The sequence below is a fragment of the Dicentrarchus labrax genome, unplaced genomic scaffold (assembly GCF_905237075.1).
Source record: "Dicentrarchus labrax unplaced genomic scaffold, dlabrax2021, whole genome shotgun sequence".
Taxonomy (NCBI): Eukaryota; Metazoa; Chordata; class Actinopteri; family Moronidae; genus Dicentrarchus; species Dicentrarchus labrax.
In genome coordinates, this window is record NW_026136711.1 from 34,438,926 (window position 1) to 34,456,631 (window position 17,706).

Genomic DNA, 17,706 nt, shown 5'->3' on the forward strand with positions numbered 1-17,706 from the left:
CATTTGGTAACAAAATAGATGAACAGAGTTTTGTAAGAATGATTTTATGACATTTTAGACCAAAATAAACTTAAAGATTACATATGTGGCATTAACTGCCACTAGATGTCGCACTAGAACACCAGCATCTCAAACCAAAACAAACAGGCGCTACAGCTCACCAGAGTCTATTGACATTTGATTTTGAAACACACTGGACAAAAAGAAAATAAATGAATAACTGAGTCTTTGTTACTCTTTCCAACACTAACCACTGCTGGTTTGGAGGAAACAATCTATTAATTCTCTGAGTTAGAAGTGAAATATTTGCAAACCAACAGCAACATAATCCTTGTGCATCCCTCAAAGTGCGTCCACTTAGTTTGCCACTGACAGGCTCAGATGGTTATTCTCAGTGTCTGACAACATTATGGAAAGGGTCGAGGTAGCTGTTCTTTCACTCTTGTTCACCCACAGACTCCACTGACAAAAATGATGATTTTACTCGAGGATTCGAACAAACAAACCTCCAGCACTCACCAACTGGTATTGTCGAAATAAATACATCATAACTGAAGCAATCATACTACTGGGCAAACAAGAGGTATTTTTTTCTTCAAAAGCCTCATTCTAATAAACCGAAATATTTGTTTGTCATACCTGAAATCTTTCTGAAAACTCTCCATTTAGGTTTAGTGAGTCTTCACGTTTACGACCTGCCAATGAACTACCAATAGTCCAATCGCCACTAGTGCGAGGCAGGAAATCTCAGTTCAAACTCAGATTCTCTTGGTTGTGGATTAAGTTACCAACTCCATTCAGACAGCAGAACCACTCTCTTGTCTTCAAAAATAGCTTGAAGACCTTCTTCTGAGAGTACTTACTCACCTAATATGCTCTATATCTCTCCCTCTATATCCTTAACTATCTATTTCTCTCTCTAAAAACTGTACTGTTGGAGTGTGAGTGAGTGTTGAGGTATACTCTGGAGAGTATTTGGATGTTCTTCTTTTTTTATATATATAAAACTGGCCTGTGTATTTTTGAAATTGGTGCTACATGACCAGATAAAAAAAAGAGCTGGGGTATTCCCTTTTACTCAAGAGGTAGAAATCCTATGACAACCAGAATGCACTGGGACCAGACCACAACACACTCAAGATGGTGTTTGATTGTACAGAGGTGGGAAGTATTTAAGTACAATTACTTTGTTACTGTACTTAAGTAGTTGAGGTATGTGCACCCTGCGCTTTGACTCAAATATCTATATTTTCTACTCTTACATTTTCAAAGCAGGCTTGTTACCTTAGTTTTAATGCGTTTAAGGGGAATTATTGATGATTATAATTGATTAGCTGGACTCAGCAGATTTCTAGGCATACTAATACATCAGTACAGTCTAATCAAAATTATTACACTTATTTCACTACCTGAACTTCATCCTTAACATACAGGATCCTGTCTATAATAACAATACCTCACGGTTAAACATTTCCAAATTAGGGATGTAACGACACCCGATACAAGTATCAGTTATCAGGTCCAATACTGTGCTCATGTACTTGTAATAGTAATCATAAAACTACTCCGATACCGCAGATATTTTAAGCAACTTTACCAATTATCAATAGCAATAGAATTTAGTCTATTACAGTCAGAAAGTAAGGAACATCCAAGTCACTGTTAGAAATGTAATAGTATTATGCTGATACCGGAAAGTACCTAAATGTAAGTACATGCAGTGGTGTCTGGGCATCCTTATTCCAAACTACTAGAATTTGTCATGATTTTGTGTCATCGGCCACTTTGCAGGTATGCATTCCTATTGTGTTTCCTGGAAAATAGTGCATCTCATAAAAAACAGCTCTTCATATAGTCTTTATTATCCAGCATATACTCCCACACAATAAAAAAAACAACTCTCAGGTTATTGCTAATATTTGCACAATTCAAACAGCAAACAGCAGCAGTGAGGACCGACAAATCCCCACAACACACACACCGTGTCCGACTCTTTAAACTAAACAATTTATTCTAATCCCCAAGAGATACCGCGGCCCAAACAAACAAACAAACACAACAAAAGAGAATAAATATGTATTTCGTCCCGAACAGTAGGAATGTGTGAGAGAGGGAGGAGGTGGGAGACAGAGGGGGTGCAAAGAAAGAGTGAGTTTGTGATTTTCATATTCAAATGTAGTTCCTGTTTTGTTGTTGTTGTTTTTCCTCACTGAGAGAGAGTGAGAGAGAAAGAGAGATTGATAGATAGATAGAGAGAGAGAGAGAGAGAGAGAGAGAGAGAGAGAGAGAGATACTCTGTGGCCAAAACACACACGCTATCCAAAGTAATTTGTAACCTTCTCTTAGGTGGCAGCAGGCACGAATATACAACACACACTCATGCACAAAGTACACACGCTCACTGTTCAGCTACGCGCACACACACACACACACACACACACACACAAACACACACGCACAGCTGAATTATTAACTCTATTTTATGTCTACGTCAATATGAAGGAGGCAACATAAACAACGTGGATGCAATCAGAAAATGTTGTGCCTGATGCAAACGTGTTCAAACACACACACGTACATGTAGACTGCAGATGGATGTACGCGTGGATGCACTCGGTCATATTCACATATGGTGTACACACACACACACACACACACACACACACACACACACATACTGTGAAATGCATATGAACAAGTCATTTCCACATCGTTGCCATCCATCCTCTGAATGTACCATATCTGCAGCAGAGCCTCCGCACTCACACTCAGTCAGGATGACTGGGCGCTTTCCAACCTTATTTATCCAGAGGAATTTGTTCACGTAGATAAAATTCACACTTGGGAGCCGCCCAGAGCGACCACATCCTGCCACTGTCAGCCGCAGAGCAGACCCGCTGCTCAGACCCGTGGGGAAGGAAGGATCATGGATTTTACTCTCTCTCTCTGCTGATCTGAGGATTTAAACCAGCAACCTCACAGCTAACCCTGACGTTATCTATCACACCCATCCTCCAGACTGCATCCACTGTCCTTCCCCCATCACCACCGATCCACCTACTGCACCAGAGACATTGGCCAATTGTCATATTCTTTAACTACAGCTCTTCTACAGCTTTCAATTGTCATTTTCACACCTACGGCTCTTACTGCACCTCCAGCAGTCGGATCAGGGGCAATCCCCTTATGTACTGAGGCTTTCTAGGGCTTTTTCTCTGTATTTTAAGGGAACTTGTGCTCAGTCAGGGAGCCTTAAAATCCCATAGAGTTCTGCAGGAATTAGTCCCAACCTAAATGAGTTAGCATTTTAGCACCGTGAAGTCAGTGGGGTTTTTCAAATGGGTTTTTGGTAGGACAAAATCGCAATATGGCCTAATGCAATATCCAAATCTCCTTTGATACAGGTAAAATGTGTGACCAAACTGCATTATAATGAGGTACTATAGCTTTTACGTGTCTCAAAGAAGGCGGTTGCTAACAACTGGCTAAATGAGACTAAAGAGGTTGTCGGAGACATTAAACATGCCAAACTTATCTACTGACTAGTCCGCCTTTACAGCCTCGTTGTGTTTATACTCAATTTATGAAAATGTATCTTGCAATGCTAACTTCCAGGTTGGGTTATCCCTGCAGCTCTCTATTGAGACATTACATGGGATATTGGGCTTTCCAAATAGTTAAATTTTGTGCAGAACTTTTACTTCTTTGGTGGCTGAAATGTTATTGCCGACCATTACTAATATTAATAGTATTTGTCTTTTTGTTTTTTTAAACCTAGTATGTGATACTGGGCTATACAGATGCATGGAATTTACCACCTTCCAGTAAAAAGCTTGTTTCTACATGACATAAGTGGATTATCTTCTATTAGTTTAAATTCAGTAGAGTGAAGCCATTTTCAATTTAACCTTGATTCAACACTTGACGGCTGATTTGACTGCATTACATTACAGCTGATGATGCTGCACAAACACTCGCTTTCACTACACCGCGCACAGATTTATAGCATTATCTTAGGCGTTCAGTTGAATCGATTAACCAAAGTGACACAGAATGAAAATCAAAGTAAAATCATGTAAGAAAGAAATTATTGGGAAAGAAAAATAAAGAAAAGCTTAAAGATGTTTCCATGATGAGAAGAAAATTATGTTGAAAAGAAGAGAACAGACTCCTGTGAGTCACACCTTGGAGGGATGAGATTTAAAATCCAGTGACAGAATACAGAGTTAATAGTGTTCTGCTGTCATGACTGGAGTGGAAAAGTCTTTTCTACTTGTAGAAGAAGTTCAAAGCTGACTACTGATGGAGTAGAAACCCGGCTGATGATGGTGGCAGAATACAGACCATATGTTTCATGTTGCTTAAACCTGTAGTTTATATTTTCAAATAATGCCAATTTTTCGTTTTAACTCACCCAGTATTCAGATGTGGCAAAAGTACACACATTCCTTACTCAAGTAGAAGTACAGATACTCTGGTAAAAGTCCTTCTTTACTCAAGTAAATGTATATGCTCTGAAATATACTAAAAAGCATATATTATTACTGGCTGTTTCTGTGCAAAACTAACTTAAACAAGTCTGTAATGAGAAAATGTAAGGAGTACAACTTAGAGATATTGTGTAAAAATGTAGGGGGTAAAAGTAAAAAGCAGGGCAGTAAGTATTTGTACTTCATTACTTCCCACCTCTGTCTATATAGATAAGAGGCGAGAGAAGTTCTCACAATAAAACAGAACTTTCACTTTTAAACTCTGGTCTCATTTTAACTCGGACAAATAATTAGTTGTCTAAATCAGTTCAATTCAATTATGTTTTCTGTTTGAAATATTTTTCAGCCAAGTACTCTCTGACCAGCGCAAAACATTTTTGACAGAAAATAAATGCCCATATGAGAGGTAGCCTCCAACACAGCGCTGCGCCATCAGTGTCTGATTTATTAAACAACAACCTTGTAACTGTAAAAGCACAATGCCTCAGGAGGGTTGAAGCCCACTGAGGTAAATCCTATTAAAACATATTCTTCCTGACACTGATGCTATTTTGTTGGCTCTGTTTTCTCTTTCTTTTTCGCTTCTTTCTCAGTGTTTTCAGCTGTATTGCTTCTCCATTTCAACCACAAATCCATTTTCTTGATTTTCGTCTGTCATTCAATATCGAAGCTGGCTTCCTGCTCGCAGTCAACAAACAGCATCGTGATTGTGTTTGTTGTTCTCTTCTTCTGCGGGAAGAGCAGTTAATGATTGAACTGAAAATAAGAAGCTGAATATAAAATGTGATTTATCAAACTTACATTTATATTTTCTAACTTATTATCTCATCAATGTAAGACCGGTTAGTCTGTAACGTTGCTGCTAAAATACACTGATCAAGGTTTACGAGGGCATTGCAGCATCCTGATGTATAATCCATTTAGAATTTAAACAAGCAACAAGCAAAGCCTGAGTCAAACAGTCAGACAGTGTAAAATTAGACAACCTTTAAATAGAGAGTTTCAGAGGAGTCTTATAAGCTTCTACAAACGACATGAATTCAGAATTTCCTTAAAATATTTCTCTTTCTGCACGAACAAAAACAAAAGGTTTTCTTGAGGCCGACAGACAATTGTTTCCTGCTCCCTGGAACAGAGTCTTCGGTCTGCCTGAGAGGAAAGACGAGATGAGAAATCTGTGGAAGGTTTCAGTTTCCTCTCAGACGTCCCCACAGAGACACACTGATGGCTTTGGGGAAGGACACCAGAGAAAAAGTCAGAGAGAAATCACCTGCTGAGATCAACCACATTACAGCCTCCATCTCAGCGTCTCACTGCAGAGGGATCATGGTGCTTTTTGGACGGGCAATAACAAGAGACGCAAAGACACACACTGAAAACCACAAACACACACTGAAACACGCACACACGCACACACACACACACACTGGTTTAAAAAAAGTTTAAGTTGCACAAATAATTCTCAGCGGAGGGCGAACAGTCTCACTGGGTGAGTTAAATCTCAATAGCCGGAGGATTTTTTGGAAAGTTACTGAAAGCCATGAGTTCCTCCGGCCTCTCCTCTCCTCTACTTCTCCTCCCTTTTCATCCTCCATTCTCTCTTTCTCCTCTTCCCTCCTCCTCTCCCACTCCCTCCTCTCTCTTTTCATCCTCTGTCCGCTCCCATCTGAGCGTCTCAGAGGAGCAGGTCTTGTCATTAGACTCTAATGCTGAGTCAGACCAGACATTGAAAACAGGCTGCCAAGGTCAGATGTATTTGTGGTCTCTCTGTATGTGTGCATGTGTTTATGTGTGTGTGTGTGTGTGTGTCTGTGTGTGTATGCGTGTGTGTGTGTTGTGTGTGTGTGTGTGTGTGTGTGTGTGTGTGTGTGTGTGTGTGTGTGCATGCGTGTGAGAGGACAGAGCCTCCAGCTGGTTTGCAATGAAGAGACAGAGTGAGAAACTAAATTAATAAAAAGATGTTGTGTTTGTTGAACCGTCACTGTTTTCTGTACAGACACATTCTCTCTCTCTCACACACACACACACACACTTACATGGAGAGAAAGCACATGTACACAAAAGACATTAGTTCTACTTTCTGCTAATCATCAACATTTGTGTATAATATCCTCATTGACCCTACACTGAACTGCACTCTGCTATGTATTCATAACTCTAACAGACACACACGCACACACACACACGCACACACACACACACACACACACACACACACACACACACACACACCCCGCTGCCATCACAGCATTAGCAATTCCTTATCCGTTAGCATTGTGATCACTCCACTAATGCATAATTGATGTGCAATAATTATGCTGCTTGGTCATGTATTATTCACAGCAGCTGTGTGTGGCCACTTGCCACTATTTGTTCCATAATATGAAGGCAATATGTCAGATATGAGAGAGAGAGAGTGTGTGAAAGGTTACATAAAGAGCAGAGACAGAAACTATACACCTTGTATATGCTTTGGCAGCACTGTACTTTACTACATTTTGTGTTTGTGCTCTGGCAGCCCTATGACAACAGTAGTGTTTCATCTCTCATCTCGTCTCAATCTGACTGAATCTGACCCGCTGGCAGGCATTAAGAATAACTATATAGCCAATCTCCTTGCTGGTGGTCTTGTTTGTGTTTGAAGGTCATATAGAGCACGCTTTCTCAACGGGTCATTTGCAACTCGTTCTAAATGAGTCTCAGAGTGTGTGGTCAAAAAAAAGAAAATACCTGTTTTTAATGATTTGCTATATTATGACTGACTCGAGAAAAAAGTCTCAACAAATCTCTGTTAAGTGCAAAAAGCCAGTTTTGTAGAACGTATTTATTTTGTGTGTCGTTATGCAGTTATATGTTAATTTAAATCCTATTCATAAGAACCAGCAGCAAGCAGTTGTGATCTTCATACTCAGTTTATTATCAGAGTGATGTGCTCTGATTGCAGGGATGAAAATATGAGTATATTTTATGTTGTAAGAAGATGGCATTGGGCAGTGTGTGTTTATGTGTCGATGTGTGTAGAAGTATGCAAAACACGGACCCTGCCTGAATCCATGGATGGAAATATAAGAGTATTTTGTGTTAGAAAGGGCCATGATGACAGTGTATGTGTTTAATAGCCTATTTGAAAAATACATTTGCTCGGTTTGAATTCTATAAAAGTGGGATGCGACTTGAAAATGTGGATCCCAAGGTGAAACCTGTTGAGAACCACTGATATAGAGGTATCAGTATTAAATGAATGCTCTTTCATAATCAGTTAAAAACTCCTTGCAGTATGTTTAAAGTGGCTATATCTTATATTTTTATAATAACAATTAATGAGACAGTGAAAACATGACAATATGAAAGGGGTTGCCAGTAATGAACCTATAGAGAATCATCAGCTGAATCTGCAGCTCCCCTCAGCTTAACAGAGCTTTTATAGCAAGTTTCATCTCATTGTTTATTGTCTGTCCCACAGTACACTACCTGCTCAACAGCACACAGCAGACACAGTTAGAGACTAGCTGGTGAACATAGTGGAGCCAGATATTTCCCTCAGGAGTTGGGAAGACCCAAACAGAGCTAAAGGAGAGTGAATATTGGACTTGAAAAATGAATGATCATTTTGTTCCATAACTGCTGGATTTATAAATTAGCAACTCTTTGCTGAATAGTTTCACCGTATCAATTTAAACGGTGATGATATGTCAATGTTCACAACTTGTTTCCGCTTCCCCTCAATGGCCAAAACATCAGTTATTGCAGGTTGAACTGTGACTATGCCAATAAAGCTGAGATATTAAAACAGAAACACACAGACTGCTAACAATATTATTATTATATCATATAAAATGTACTGCTGTGATTAATTTAACTGTGACCACTCTTTTGCAGCAAATTATAGTAAATCAGCACATAACCCCCCAAGACATAAATCACTAAGCGAAATCCACCACTAGAGATTCAAATCATTTCTTTTGTGTACTGCTGCGCCCCTACTTTACAGTCATATCAGCAAACTCATTAAAACCAGCTGGAAGAACATGCTAACAGAAATCCAGAAAACAAGAAACTGAAGAGTCTATTGCCCACATGATGTGTTTAAGGAGTGTATGTTTCTACCTGATGGTTTTGCCCTCTCTCAGGTCATACAGAGAGAAGAATATGTCCGTGTCTTCTCCTATGCTGTTATAGGTGAAGCTCTTCAGGTTGACCAGTAGGTGGTGTGGAACTGGAACTCTACACGGCTCCCCGTGTCGCTGCCGGGTGCCGTCACCCTGGAAATCCACGACAAAACAAGCATTATGGGAAAACGTATCATTTAATGTGTAGAGCCTTTAAACTTATCAGTCTTGTACATAAATTTAACTAAATAAACAACATTATATTAAATAAATTACTAAAATACAATTCTGGTCTTATGTGCAGAGTTTGACACAGTTAAAGTACAAACTGTGATTTTCATTTAGAGTTGAATTTTTGAAAGTCTTATAGTATCTTCATGTTGTAGGGAAACGGAAATGCACATCTGAAGTACCAGTATCTCAAAACTGTACTTTAGTAAAGTGCTTAAGGACTTGACGCCTGATAGGATTACAGACAGTATGTGGTGCGTTACCTGTGTGGTGCTCTGCTGTACACTGTGTCTGCTAGACAGATGCTGTGGAAGAGAGAAAGACACAAAACAATTACAGGTGTAATAATCATGTTCTTTCCTCACATCTCCTTTCCTCTATGCTCATTTCAATTTCTTCTCATTTATACCCATTTTAATCTCCTTGCCTCCTATCTTCGCCTTCCCTCTCCTCTCATTGTCTCTTCTTGTTCCATCTCTTCTCTACTCTCCTTCTCATTTCCTCTGCTCCTGTTCACCCCTTGTTTCCTCTCCTCCTTTCCTTGCCTTCTCTCCTCTCTCTGTCTCCTCTCCTACTTTCCCAGCTCTGTTATCCTCCCCTCCACTCTATTGTATTCCATTCTGTTCTCCTCATTCTCCTCCTCAGATGATGAAAATGCTTAAACGCCAGAGAGACTCATTACTCCGACTTGTCTCTGTAAATCTCTTCGTGGCTGTATGAGAAGAGAGCCGGCGAGAAGTGAAAACCTGTTTGATGAATTGAAGTAATGACTGTCAAATGCAAGCAATCTGCAAATATTCCAACCTGAGCAGAGAATTAACACCAGCCTGCAGCCGCTTCCTCGTTTGGCTTTCTAACACTGGGTTTTGCCGAGTAACCAATCAGAAATGTTGCTGCTTCAAAGTGTTCAGCCGGTGTACGAGAAATATGTTAGCAGATCGGGCTAAACAAAAAAATGTAAGTACACGTCAAATATTTTTTTTTCCAAAAGATGCTTTTCGGCGCTTTAGGTAGTTCTTAACGCTGATTTGGTTTGAATCAGTTACTTGATGCCATGAAAAGGGGGTTTCATGTCATGATTGACAGCTCAGCCCTGCTCGGGATTGACTTGGTTGAGTGTGTGGGCGGGACCTCGATACCGAAGCTTAATTTTTGTACACTGGCAAAAAATATGGGCGCTACATCCATTTTTCATATGTCAGTGGTTTGGAAACATGAAAAGATCTTTAATTAATCAAGCATATTCCTATAAATAATCCAGTTCTATCCCAAAAATATATGTTTTTATCATTAAACAGTTGCTTTATATTCACAGTGCATCTTGCAATTGATTGTTTTCCTGCTGTATTATTTTGGAAAGTTTGTTAGTGCTTACTTTGTGTTGTAGTATCTTATTCTGCTGCTGCTGCAGTTATGTAAATTCACCTCAGGGATCAATGGAAGTTTAATTTGATCTTATCTTGTGTTTACTTCATCTTGACCTTTCCTTGGTCAATTTTAACAACCAAGACTGAAACAAGAGCAAATAGTAATTACTGAAAATAAACAATTTACCAACAGGGAACCATTTGAATTATACTTTTAACATCATTTCACATCCGTCTCTTGTCTGTGATACTTTCTTTTGCTTTTCTTTATTTGTTCTTGTCATTCTTATCAATGTACACGTCTGTAAAGAAAACATTCTGGGTCAGAAATAGTAGAAAATGCTTGTAATGTTTTTTCTCCTTCTGCATGTTAGCTGTTCACCACCTTCCATCCTACCATCTGTCAACTTTACCGCTTTATCTCTCTGTTTCTCTTTCTTCCTCTTCCCTGTGTCTCTAGATCTGTCTCTAGGCAACGGGACAAAGGGGGAATCACCACGACTACAGTGTTTGACTGGTACAGCTCAGCTATTTAAAGCAGGACTGATGTAAGAACACAGAACATCAAGTATTACTAAGAGACCATGAACAACCAGGAATACTCTGCACATTGCAGCAACTCAGACCTACATTAAACAGCTGATCTCATTCAATGTTTCTGGAAAATAGATTACCCATTCATACTGTGAACATATGAAGGACAAAGTATTAAAATATATAGCCTATAATATTAGGTTTATCCTGCATGATATAGAATAGAATTTAAGCATTTTTTAAAAATATGTTTTTTTCCTGAATAACGCACAAATTAAATACAAACTCAAATGACAAATTACAGGTAATGGTCAAAAGGTGGGTGAAGTGTTGAATAGACGAGCATATCCCCCTTTTATCTTCTCTCTTTCTCTTCACTTACGTACAATCTAAAATTTGAAGCAGTTCCTTACTCTGTATAAATGTCAAAATGTCTGCAAAATGTTTCCAGTAAAAATACTTCAAACAAAAAGAGATATATTTTTATATCAAGTAATGTCAAAGCCAAAGACTCCAAACAGCTTTGAGTCCAAATGAAAGAGACAGAGTCAAGGCCGACAAAAAAAAAAAAAAGAATGCTTTTTCATACTATTGCCATGGCGGCCAACATCAATCAATGCCTGTTCTAGATGGATTTTAAATTAAACCAATACCTGAACAAGCATTCAGTTCAATTTATTTTGTTTTGAAAGAGGAAGTTATTTCAGAAAAATGAACATTATATTACTGGACTCTGTGTGGACTAACTAGAATATTTGGCGGAACCAATGACCAAGTCCAAGAGCAAATATCAAAGAGTCTGAGACAATAAAGAAACAGGAAGCTGTAGTATTGGAGTCAGAGACTGGACTTGAGTGCTAAAGCACTGCAGGTCAGTGATGTAGAGAAGATGCTAATCATCTCTGACATTCACCCTTTTATAGATCCTTCATGTGTTCTGATATTTCCTGTAGTAATTAAATGCAGCACAATAGCTCAAACAACAGCTAAAATTGTGAAAAACAGTGAGTTATAAAGAGTGGATTCATTAAAAGGTCATTGCAGATTACAAAAAACAAATTACAGGAAAAACAGGATTGACAGTCACTGGTCCAGTCACTGGTTCAGATCCAGAGTGTTGATTTTCGGAACTACTTTTGAAGCAGCCTGAAGTATCCTGATGAAGCCACCAGTCGAGGTCTGTGATTATACTGGGATTCTTCCAGCTGAGACACTGAATGTGCTACAATCAAAACATGGAAGCTCTCTAAGCCTTCATTTTATACATGAAGATTCATCTGGGATTAGTATGGCATACAACATACAATAAAGTGCTATTTTTCATATACATAGAGAGATTTGGTTGGTAGCTCTCAGTTGTGAGAGGAAAATCAGAAGGAAAAACAACAGAAGTAGAGGGATGAGGGGGATGAGAGGACAGCCAGCAGGAGAGAGAATCAAAACACACCAACAGGTGGCTGATTTAGAGCACACACAACAAACCTTCCCTTAGTTACGACTCTATAGCTTTATTTTTTATAAAACCAGGATGTCGAGGAGCATCAGGTAAGACTTCTGCTGCATAGTTAAAATAGTCTGTGTTAAATATCTGAAGGTGATGAAGTTGTTGATCTGTCTGTTACAATCACTCAATGATTACTGCACCAGCTGCCGAGGCTTCAGGCTTCCAAACCTCACTGTCCATCATGCATCCTCTGATTTGAAACTAAAGCTCCCCACCAGCTGGAGTTTCAAGACATTCACAAATCGGCCTGCAGTCACCAAACTCAAACAACCACAGTTGAGAGTGAAGTAGCTGCAATCAACAACTTTATCAGAACTGGAGAGTTTGTTAAAAGAAGAGCAAAGAACGTCACAGAAGGATTTTCTCAATGGAAAATATGTTTTTGCTCTTCTCCCGACTGGCTTCAGTATGAGTTTGACTACATCGACCTGAGCGGTTGAAGTTCACCCGTGATAGACAATCACCTACCGAGTATTTTTTGAAGGTGCCTGCCCTTTTCCAAACAATTTAAGACAATGACTTCGTCATGTAGCATTTAATCAAAGGCAGTGACGGACGGCGAAAAATGATATTTTGCTACTTAAATTACATGTTTTTTATTACTCTTTGCTAATGTAAAATAATAGGGACAGATAAAAGGTTTGATAAAACATTTGTTAGTGCTGGAGCTTAAAAGTCTATTTTGTATTCTGGGGAATGAATCCAAAATGGAACCGGCTGCCAGAATTCATGTCAAATGTGTGAAATGTATCTTTAATTGACTTTAATCAACACTCTGCCACTTCTTAAAGGTGTATCTCTTTCTGAATGGACCTTATGGATGCTTGCAAAAACCCTATCCTTCAGACTTGGTTGTTGTGAGGTTTTTGTGTTTATCTTCTACTGCACTCATAATGGCGATGTAATCCGGGATTACTGGATGTTTCAGGTCTGTTCAGATGAGATACCTTTAGGGGACTGAGTAATCCCTCAACTGGGATTACTCAGTCCCCTAAAGGTTATTTCCTGCACTACATAAAGGTCTCACCATCTTATAAAGATCTGACACGCTTATCTGGTCTTCATCCACCATCTCAAACTCCTTTCTGGGCACCAAGTCCAGACCCATGTGTCTGAGAGAGAGAGAGAGAGAGAGAGAGAGAGAGAGAGAGAGAGAGAGAGAGAGAGAGAGAGAAACATCAGTATCTTTCATAACCTTCACACAAACCTTGAACATTATTTGTTGTATTTGTTGTATGTATAGAAATCTCCACCATCTCTACACACACACACACACACACACACACACACACACACACACACACACACACACACACACACACACACACACACATGCACACAGAGTATATTAAAGTAATTTTAGATGTGGCCTTCCGGGATAATGTTCCTCAGGATTACTTTTTGTTCAATCTCAACAACAACATCTTTCACCCACAGACCAGTGACCTTGCTCTTAAAGATACGTTGCAGAATATTCTCTGTAAAATGTTTCCTTTAACTGTGAATGAGGAATGTGTATTACTGTATTACTTGTGGCAGAGGAGGGCCTGTAAATTTAGTGTAACCAAGGCTCCAGAGGCAGAGGACACACACCACTCACTGGCTGATAAAGTTTTAGAACTGAGGGTTTTATCCATTACATTTTACTGAGCTGTGACTCTCTTCTTTTCATACAAAGAACACCTTCGAGGCAGAAACACTGAATTAGTTTCATTTATGAAAAAAACAAAACATCTGCAGCTAATAATTATTGTCATTACTGATTATTCTGAGAATTATTTTCTAGATCAAATGGGTGGGTTGGGTATTCTGAAGTGGGGCTGAGTGGGATATTTATCCATAGTCATTGTATTACCTACAGTAAACGATGGTCAGTGTGGGGGCCCACTGTGGAGAAGCAGACAGGAGCACCAGCATGGAAGCTGAGCTATGCACTGCTGTGGACGGGGTCAGCAGAAAAACTTAGCCACAAGAGAAAGTCTACCTCAAAAATATCTGTATCATCAAGTGTTCGCTATATTAAGAATATTTTCACTGCTTTATTTTACCACCAGACAGCCTTTTTCTTTGGAACTAACCACAACTGTAGTCCTATGCATAAGAATTACAGAGTCAGAGTTACAGCAACAGCAAACACGAGCATGCACCATCTTTAAAATATTTTGAAGCCTGAAGTTTGATTTCAGTCTAATCTCCCAATTTTCTAACACAGGTTCAGCAGCGCAATACAGTGCAGAGCGCAGCTGGGCTTATGCGTAGGAATACAGAGGTTCTAGTGCCAAAGACAAAGGGCTGTCTGACAGCAAGGTAAAGTGCAGGTGGAGATATTCCTAAAATAGCATACACTTCAACTGATATAGATATTTTTTTTAGGTGGGCCTTTTTAATTTACATTGTTTTTCTCTGCCAGGACTCCTGCCCGTTTCTCCAAACTGGGGGTGCACACTGAACACTACTGTGCAGTCCCTCCAGAACTTTGTAGGCTTTTGTTGCCTGATTTCACTTTTCTAAAATAAAACAAAAACAATGTTTTTTTGGCAATGAAATTGTGGGAGAAACAAATATTATTATAATTTTTTTTTCAGAATTCACAGTGATTGGTTGATTTGTGTTAATAGTTCCGGCTGCAACATCGCAATTTCCTGGAGGGACTGACTATAGATGAGTATCACATTCAACCCCCCTTGAACATACCCAAACTATCCCTTTAATTAATTGATCGTTTTGTCTTTACAATGTCAGACAATAGTGAAACATTTCTTGTTTTGTCTTAAAGATATTTAATTTACAATCATACAAGACCTAGAAAATCAGCTAATCCTCACATCCACATAACATGAAATTAAATGACGCAAATGACTGATTGAGTAGTTGAGTAACTTTCTTTTGAATGAGTATTTGACTCATCGACTAATAGATCTACTAAACTCAACAGTAATAAGAGCATTTCTTCCAAATTTGAATAGAGCTACCAAAACACTTAAAGTTGTTTAAAATTATAAATAAATCCACAACAGAAGAAGATGCAGTGGAGCTTGTTTCCTATCACGCTGCCTTTCAGGCTGAATTAGCTTTCAGGCTATAAACTAATGCTGCTGCCTCAGCTGCTGCTCCTTTTTTATCTGATATGTCACTTCTCTCGCCAGCTGGGGACCGAATTAGCAGCACCTAGTTGTTTTTGAGGGCTATTACGTTTTAAAATGTTTGTTAGCTCAGTTTGTTGTCGTGAGTTCATGTTCATTTTATTCTGCCTGCTTCAAAGGGCCACTGGCCTCAGCTTGTACACATGCATTATATCACAACCAGCATGTTACTGCAACTTGTGCAGAAAAATCTGAACTAATCCTTTAATAATTACAGCAGCAAAAGGAATACCTAATATTTCTCCTAGTGTAGGACTCCTGTTCTGAAAAACACCCCATAAATACTACAGTACTATTACTGCTACTATTACTAATAATAATGCAAATAATGATCATCCACCGCGGTCTTATGAGCACACACACATCCCCTCACAGTCTGTGTCTCTTCTCCACAGGAAGCGGACTGGAGCTTTAAATAACCCGTGTTACAGTCCTGGGCCGCCCGCGTTTCATTTCTCCAGTATTAATAACTCAATCCCAAGTCAACGGATATTTCTTTCCTTTTCATTTGTTTTCCATCAGCCTTTTGACAAGCTCCCATGAGTCTTCAACCACTGGTGTATGGCCTCATCCACCTGCCTCCAATCTTTCTTTGATTTGCCCTGAGTGGGTGTCGGGGGAATACGCTGCTCTGCTGTCTGAAGCACTGATTTAGAGTTCACATCATCTTCAAACATCAACACATCCATGTGGATGATGTTTGTGTTATTCTTCAGTACAACAATATGTTAGAAAGCTCATGTCTGTAGTAAGTTCACCGGAGCAGCCGTGTTACGAGCCGCTGATGTGAGGTTTAGTTCAGTTACTTGATATTAAGACGGTGGTGTGTTTCCTCTCTGCCATTCACCTACATTAACTCCATTTATTTCTGTGTAAAAGTTGAGTGTGCTGATATTCATAATTACAAACCAGGTATTAGCGTGATTATTTGGTAACACTGCACATATATCTCTGCAGGTAATTAGCTTATAAACCTTGTGGGAGGCGGAATGCTACATTGATCTTTGATGCATTTTGATTGTAATTATGTTCATATGATTATCTTAAGTGTGTTTTATTCACTTTTACTCTAACTAACTGATTCTTTGGAGATCTTCTTTTTACAATAAAACTATTTACAATATACAAAAGTGCTTTATCCTAAAGTGATTTACGGTTTTTGGAATCAAACCCATCATAATCTGTTCTGAAAAGCAACATACTAATACAGTATGAGGTAAAGCATTATATACTTTTATAAAGAGCGGATTCAAGAAGGCTGCTTTATTAGAATCATCTTCTCAAAACATGTATTTTCAAAAAAGCCTATTTTAGTAAACCGTTTAATTTCCATCATGTTACATCCTGTTACTTTATTATTGGTGTTTTTTATTATGTATTAGTGATGGGTATTTTTATTCTTTTAATTTTAATTGTCTAAGTGTATTTGCCCCAGTGCAGATCATTTGCACAATGATCTCTTTCATTGTTAGTATTTATTGTTTATTTATCCTGATGTCCCGGTTCATGCCCGTCTCTCTCTCTCTCTCTCTCTGTGTGTGTGTGTGTGTGTGTGTGTGTGTGTTTGTATTCTCACTCGTTGCCCCAGTCCAGTCTGACGGTGATGTGTCTCTTGACGTCTCGGCTCTGGTCCTGCGTCAGGTGACCAGACAAGAGCTGCCTTCTCAGGTCGATCAGCTCCATCATCACGTGACGAACCTTGTAGAACAGATCCACTTTGTGTTTCTGATGGGAGAGAGAGAGAGAGAGAGAGAGAGAGAGAGAGAGAGAGAGAGAGATATTAGATTCATATTGTCCAGCTCCTGAAGAGGATCAGTAAGCCGTTGTTCTCTGGCACCTAAGGGCCTTTTCTGCAGCGTTACTGGCACTCTAACGACTCACAGTGTAATACAGTTAAGGTGAATGTGTTCATTGTTTTACCAGATTATTCCTATTTACCCTCACAGAGAGAGCTGCCAGCATGTATTGGCCAGGACGCAGAGAAACAGTGTGAACAGATCACAGTCTATCACAGACAACACATTTAGAGTGCACAGCCCACCTGCTCTGCAAGTGTTTTGGACATTTAGTGAGAATACACAAAGAAGGCAGGAATTAAACCCTTGGACTTCTTGCTTTGAGCTGAACTATTTTCAGACAGAGGAAGGGTTGGGACACAGAGGACAGGTACAGGTCTGATTTTCTGCAATGTGACTTCATTGTTAGAATTAAGGCGACTTTTACGTCACCATTCTGCGCTGGCGGGAGTCGCTCAGCTGTGAGCGAGGTAGTGGAGGAACATTGAGGTGTTAGACCTTGAGGGGTTGTATCGCAACTGGTCCGTGTTTG

At 39.3% G+C, this 17,706-nt stretch overlaps 1 protein-coding gene across 10 annotated transcripts in view; it reads right to left on the minus strand.

Moving 5' to 3' along the window:
* LOC127371735 (dedicator of cytokinesis protein 3-like) overlaps nt 1-17,706 on the minus strand; it is a 195,470-nt gene that overhangs the window by 44,966 nt on the left and 132,798 nt on the right. For all 10 annotated transcript variants that reach the window (XM_051414720.1, XM_051414717.1, XM_051414727.1 and 7 more), the window contains 4 exons: nt 16,955-17,103; nt 13,263-13,347; nt 9,094-9,135; nt 8,598-8,752 (listed from right to left, as the gene is read on the minus strand). In XM_051414720.1, coding sequence (XP_051270680.1) covers nt 8,598-8,752; nt 9,094-9,135; nt 13,263-13,347; nt 16,955-17,103 — 431 coding nt within the window. The remainder of the gene's footprint in view (nt 1-8,597; nt 8,753-9,093; nt 9,136-13,262; nt 13,348-16,954; nt 17,104-17,706) is intronic.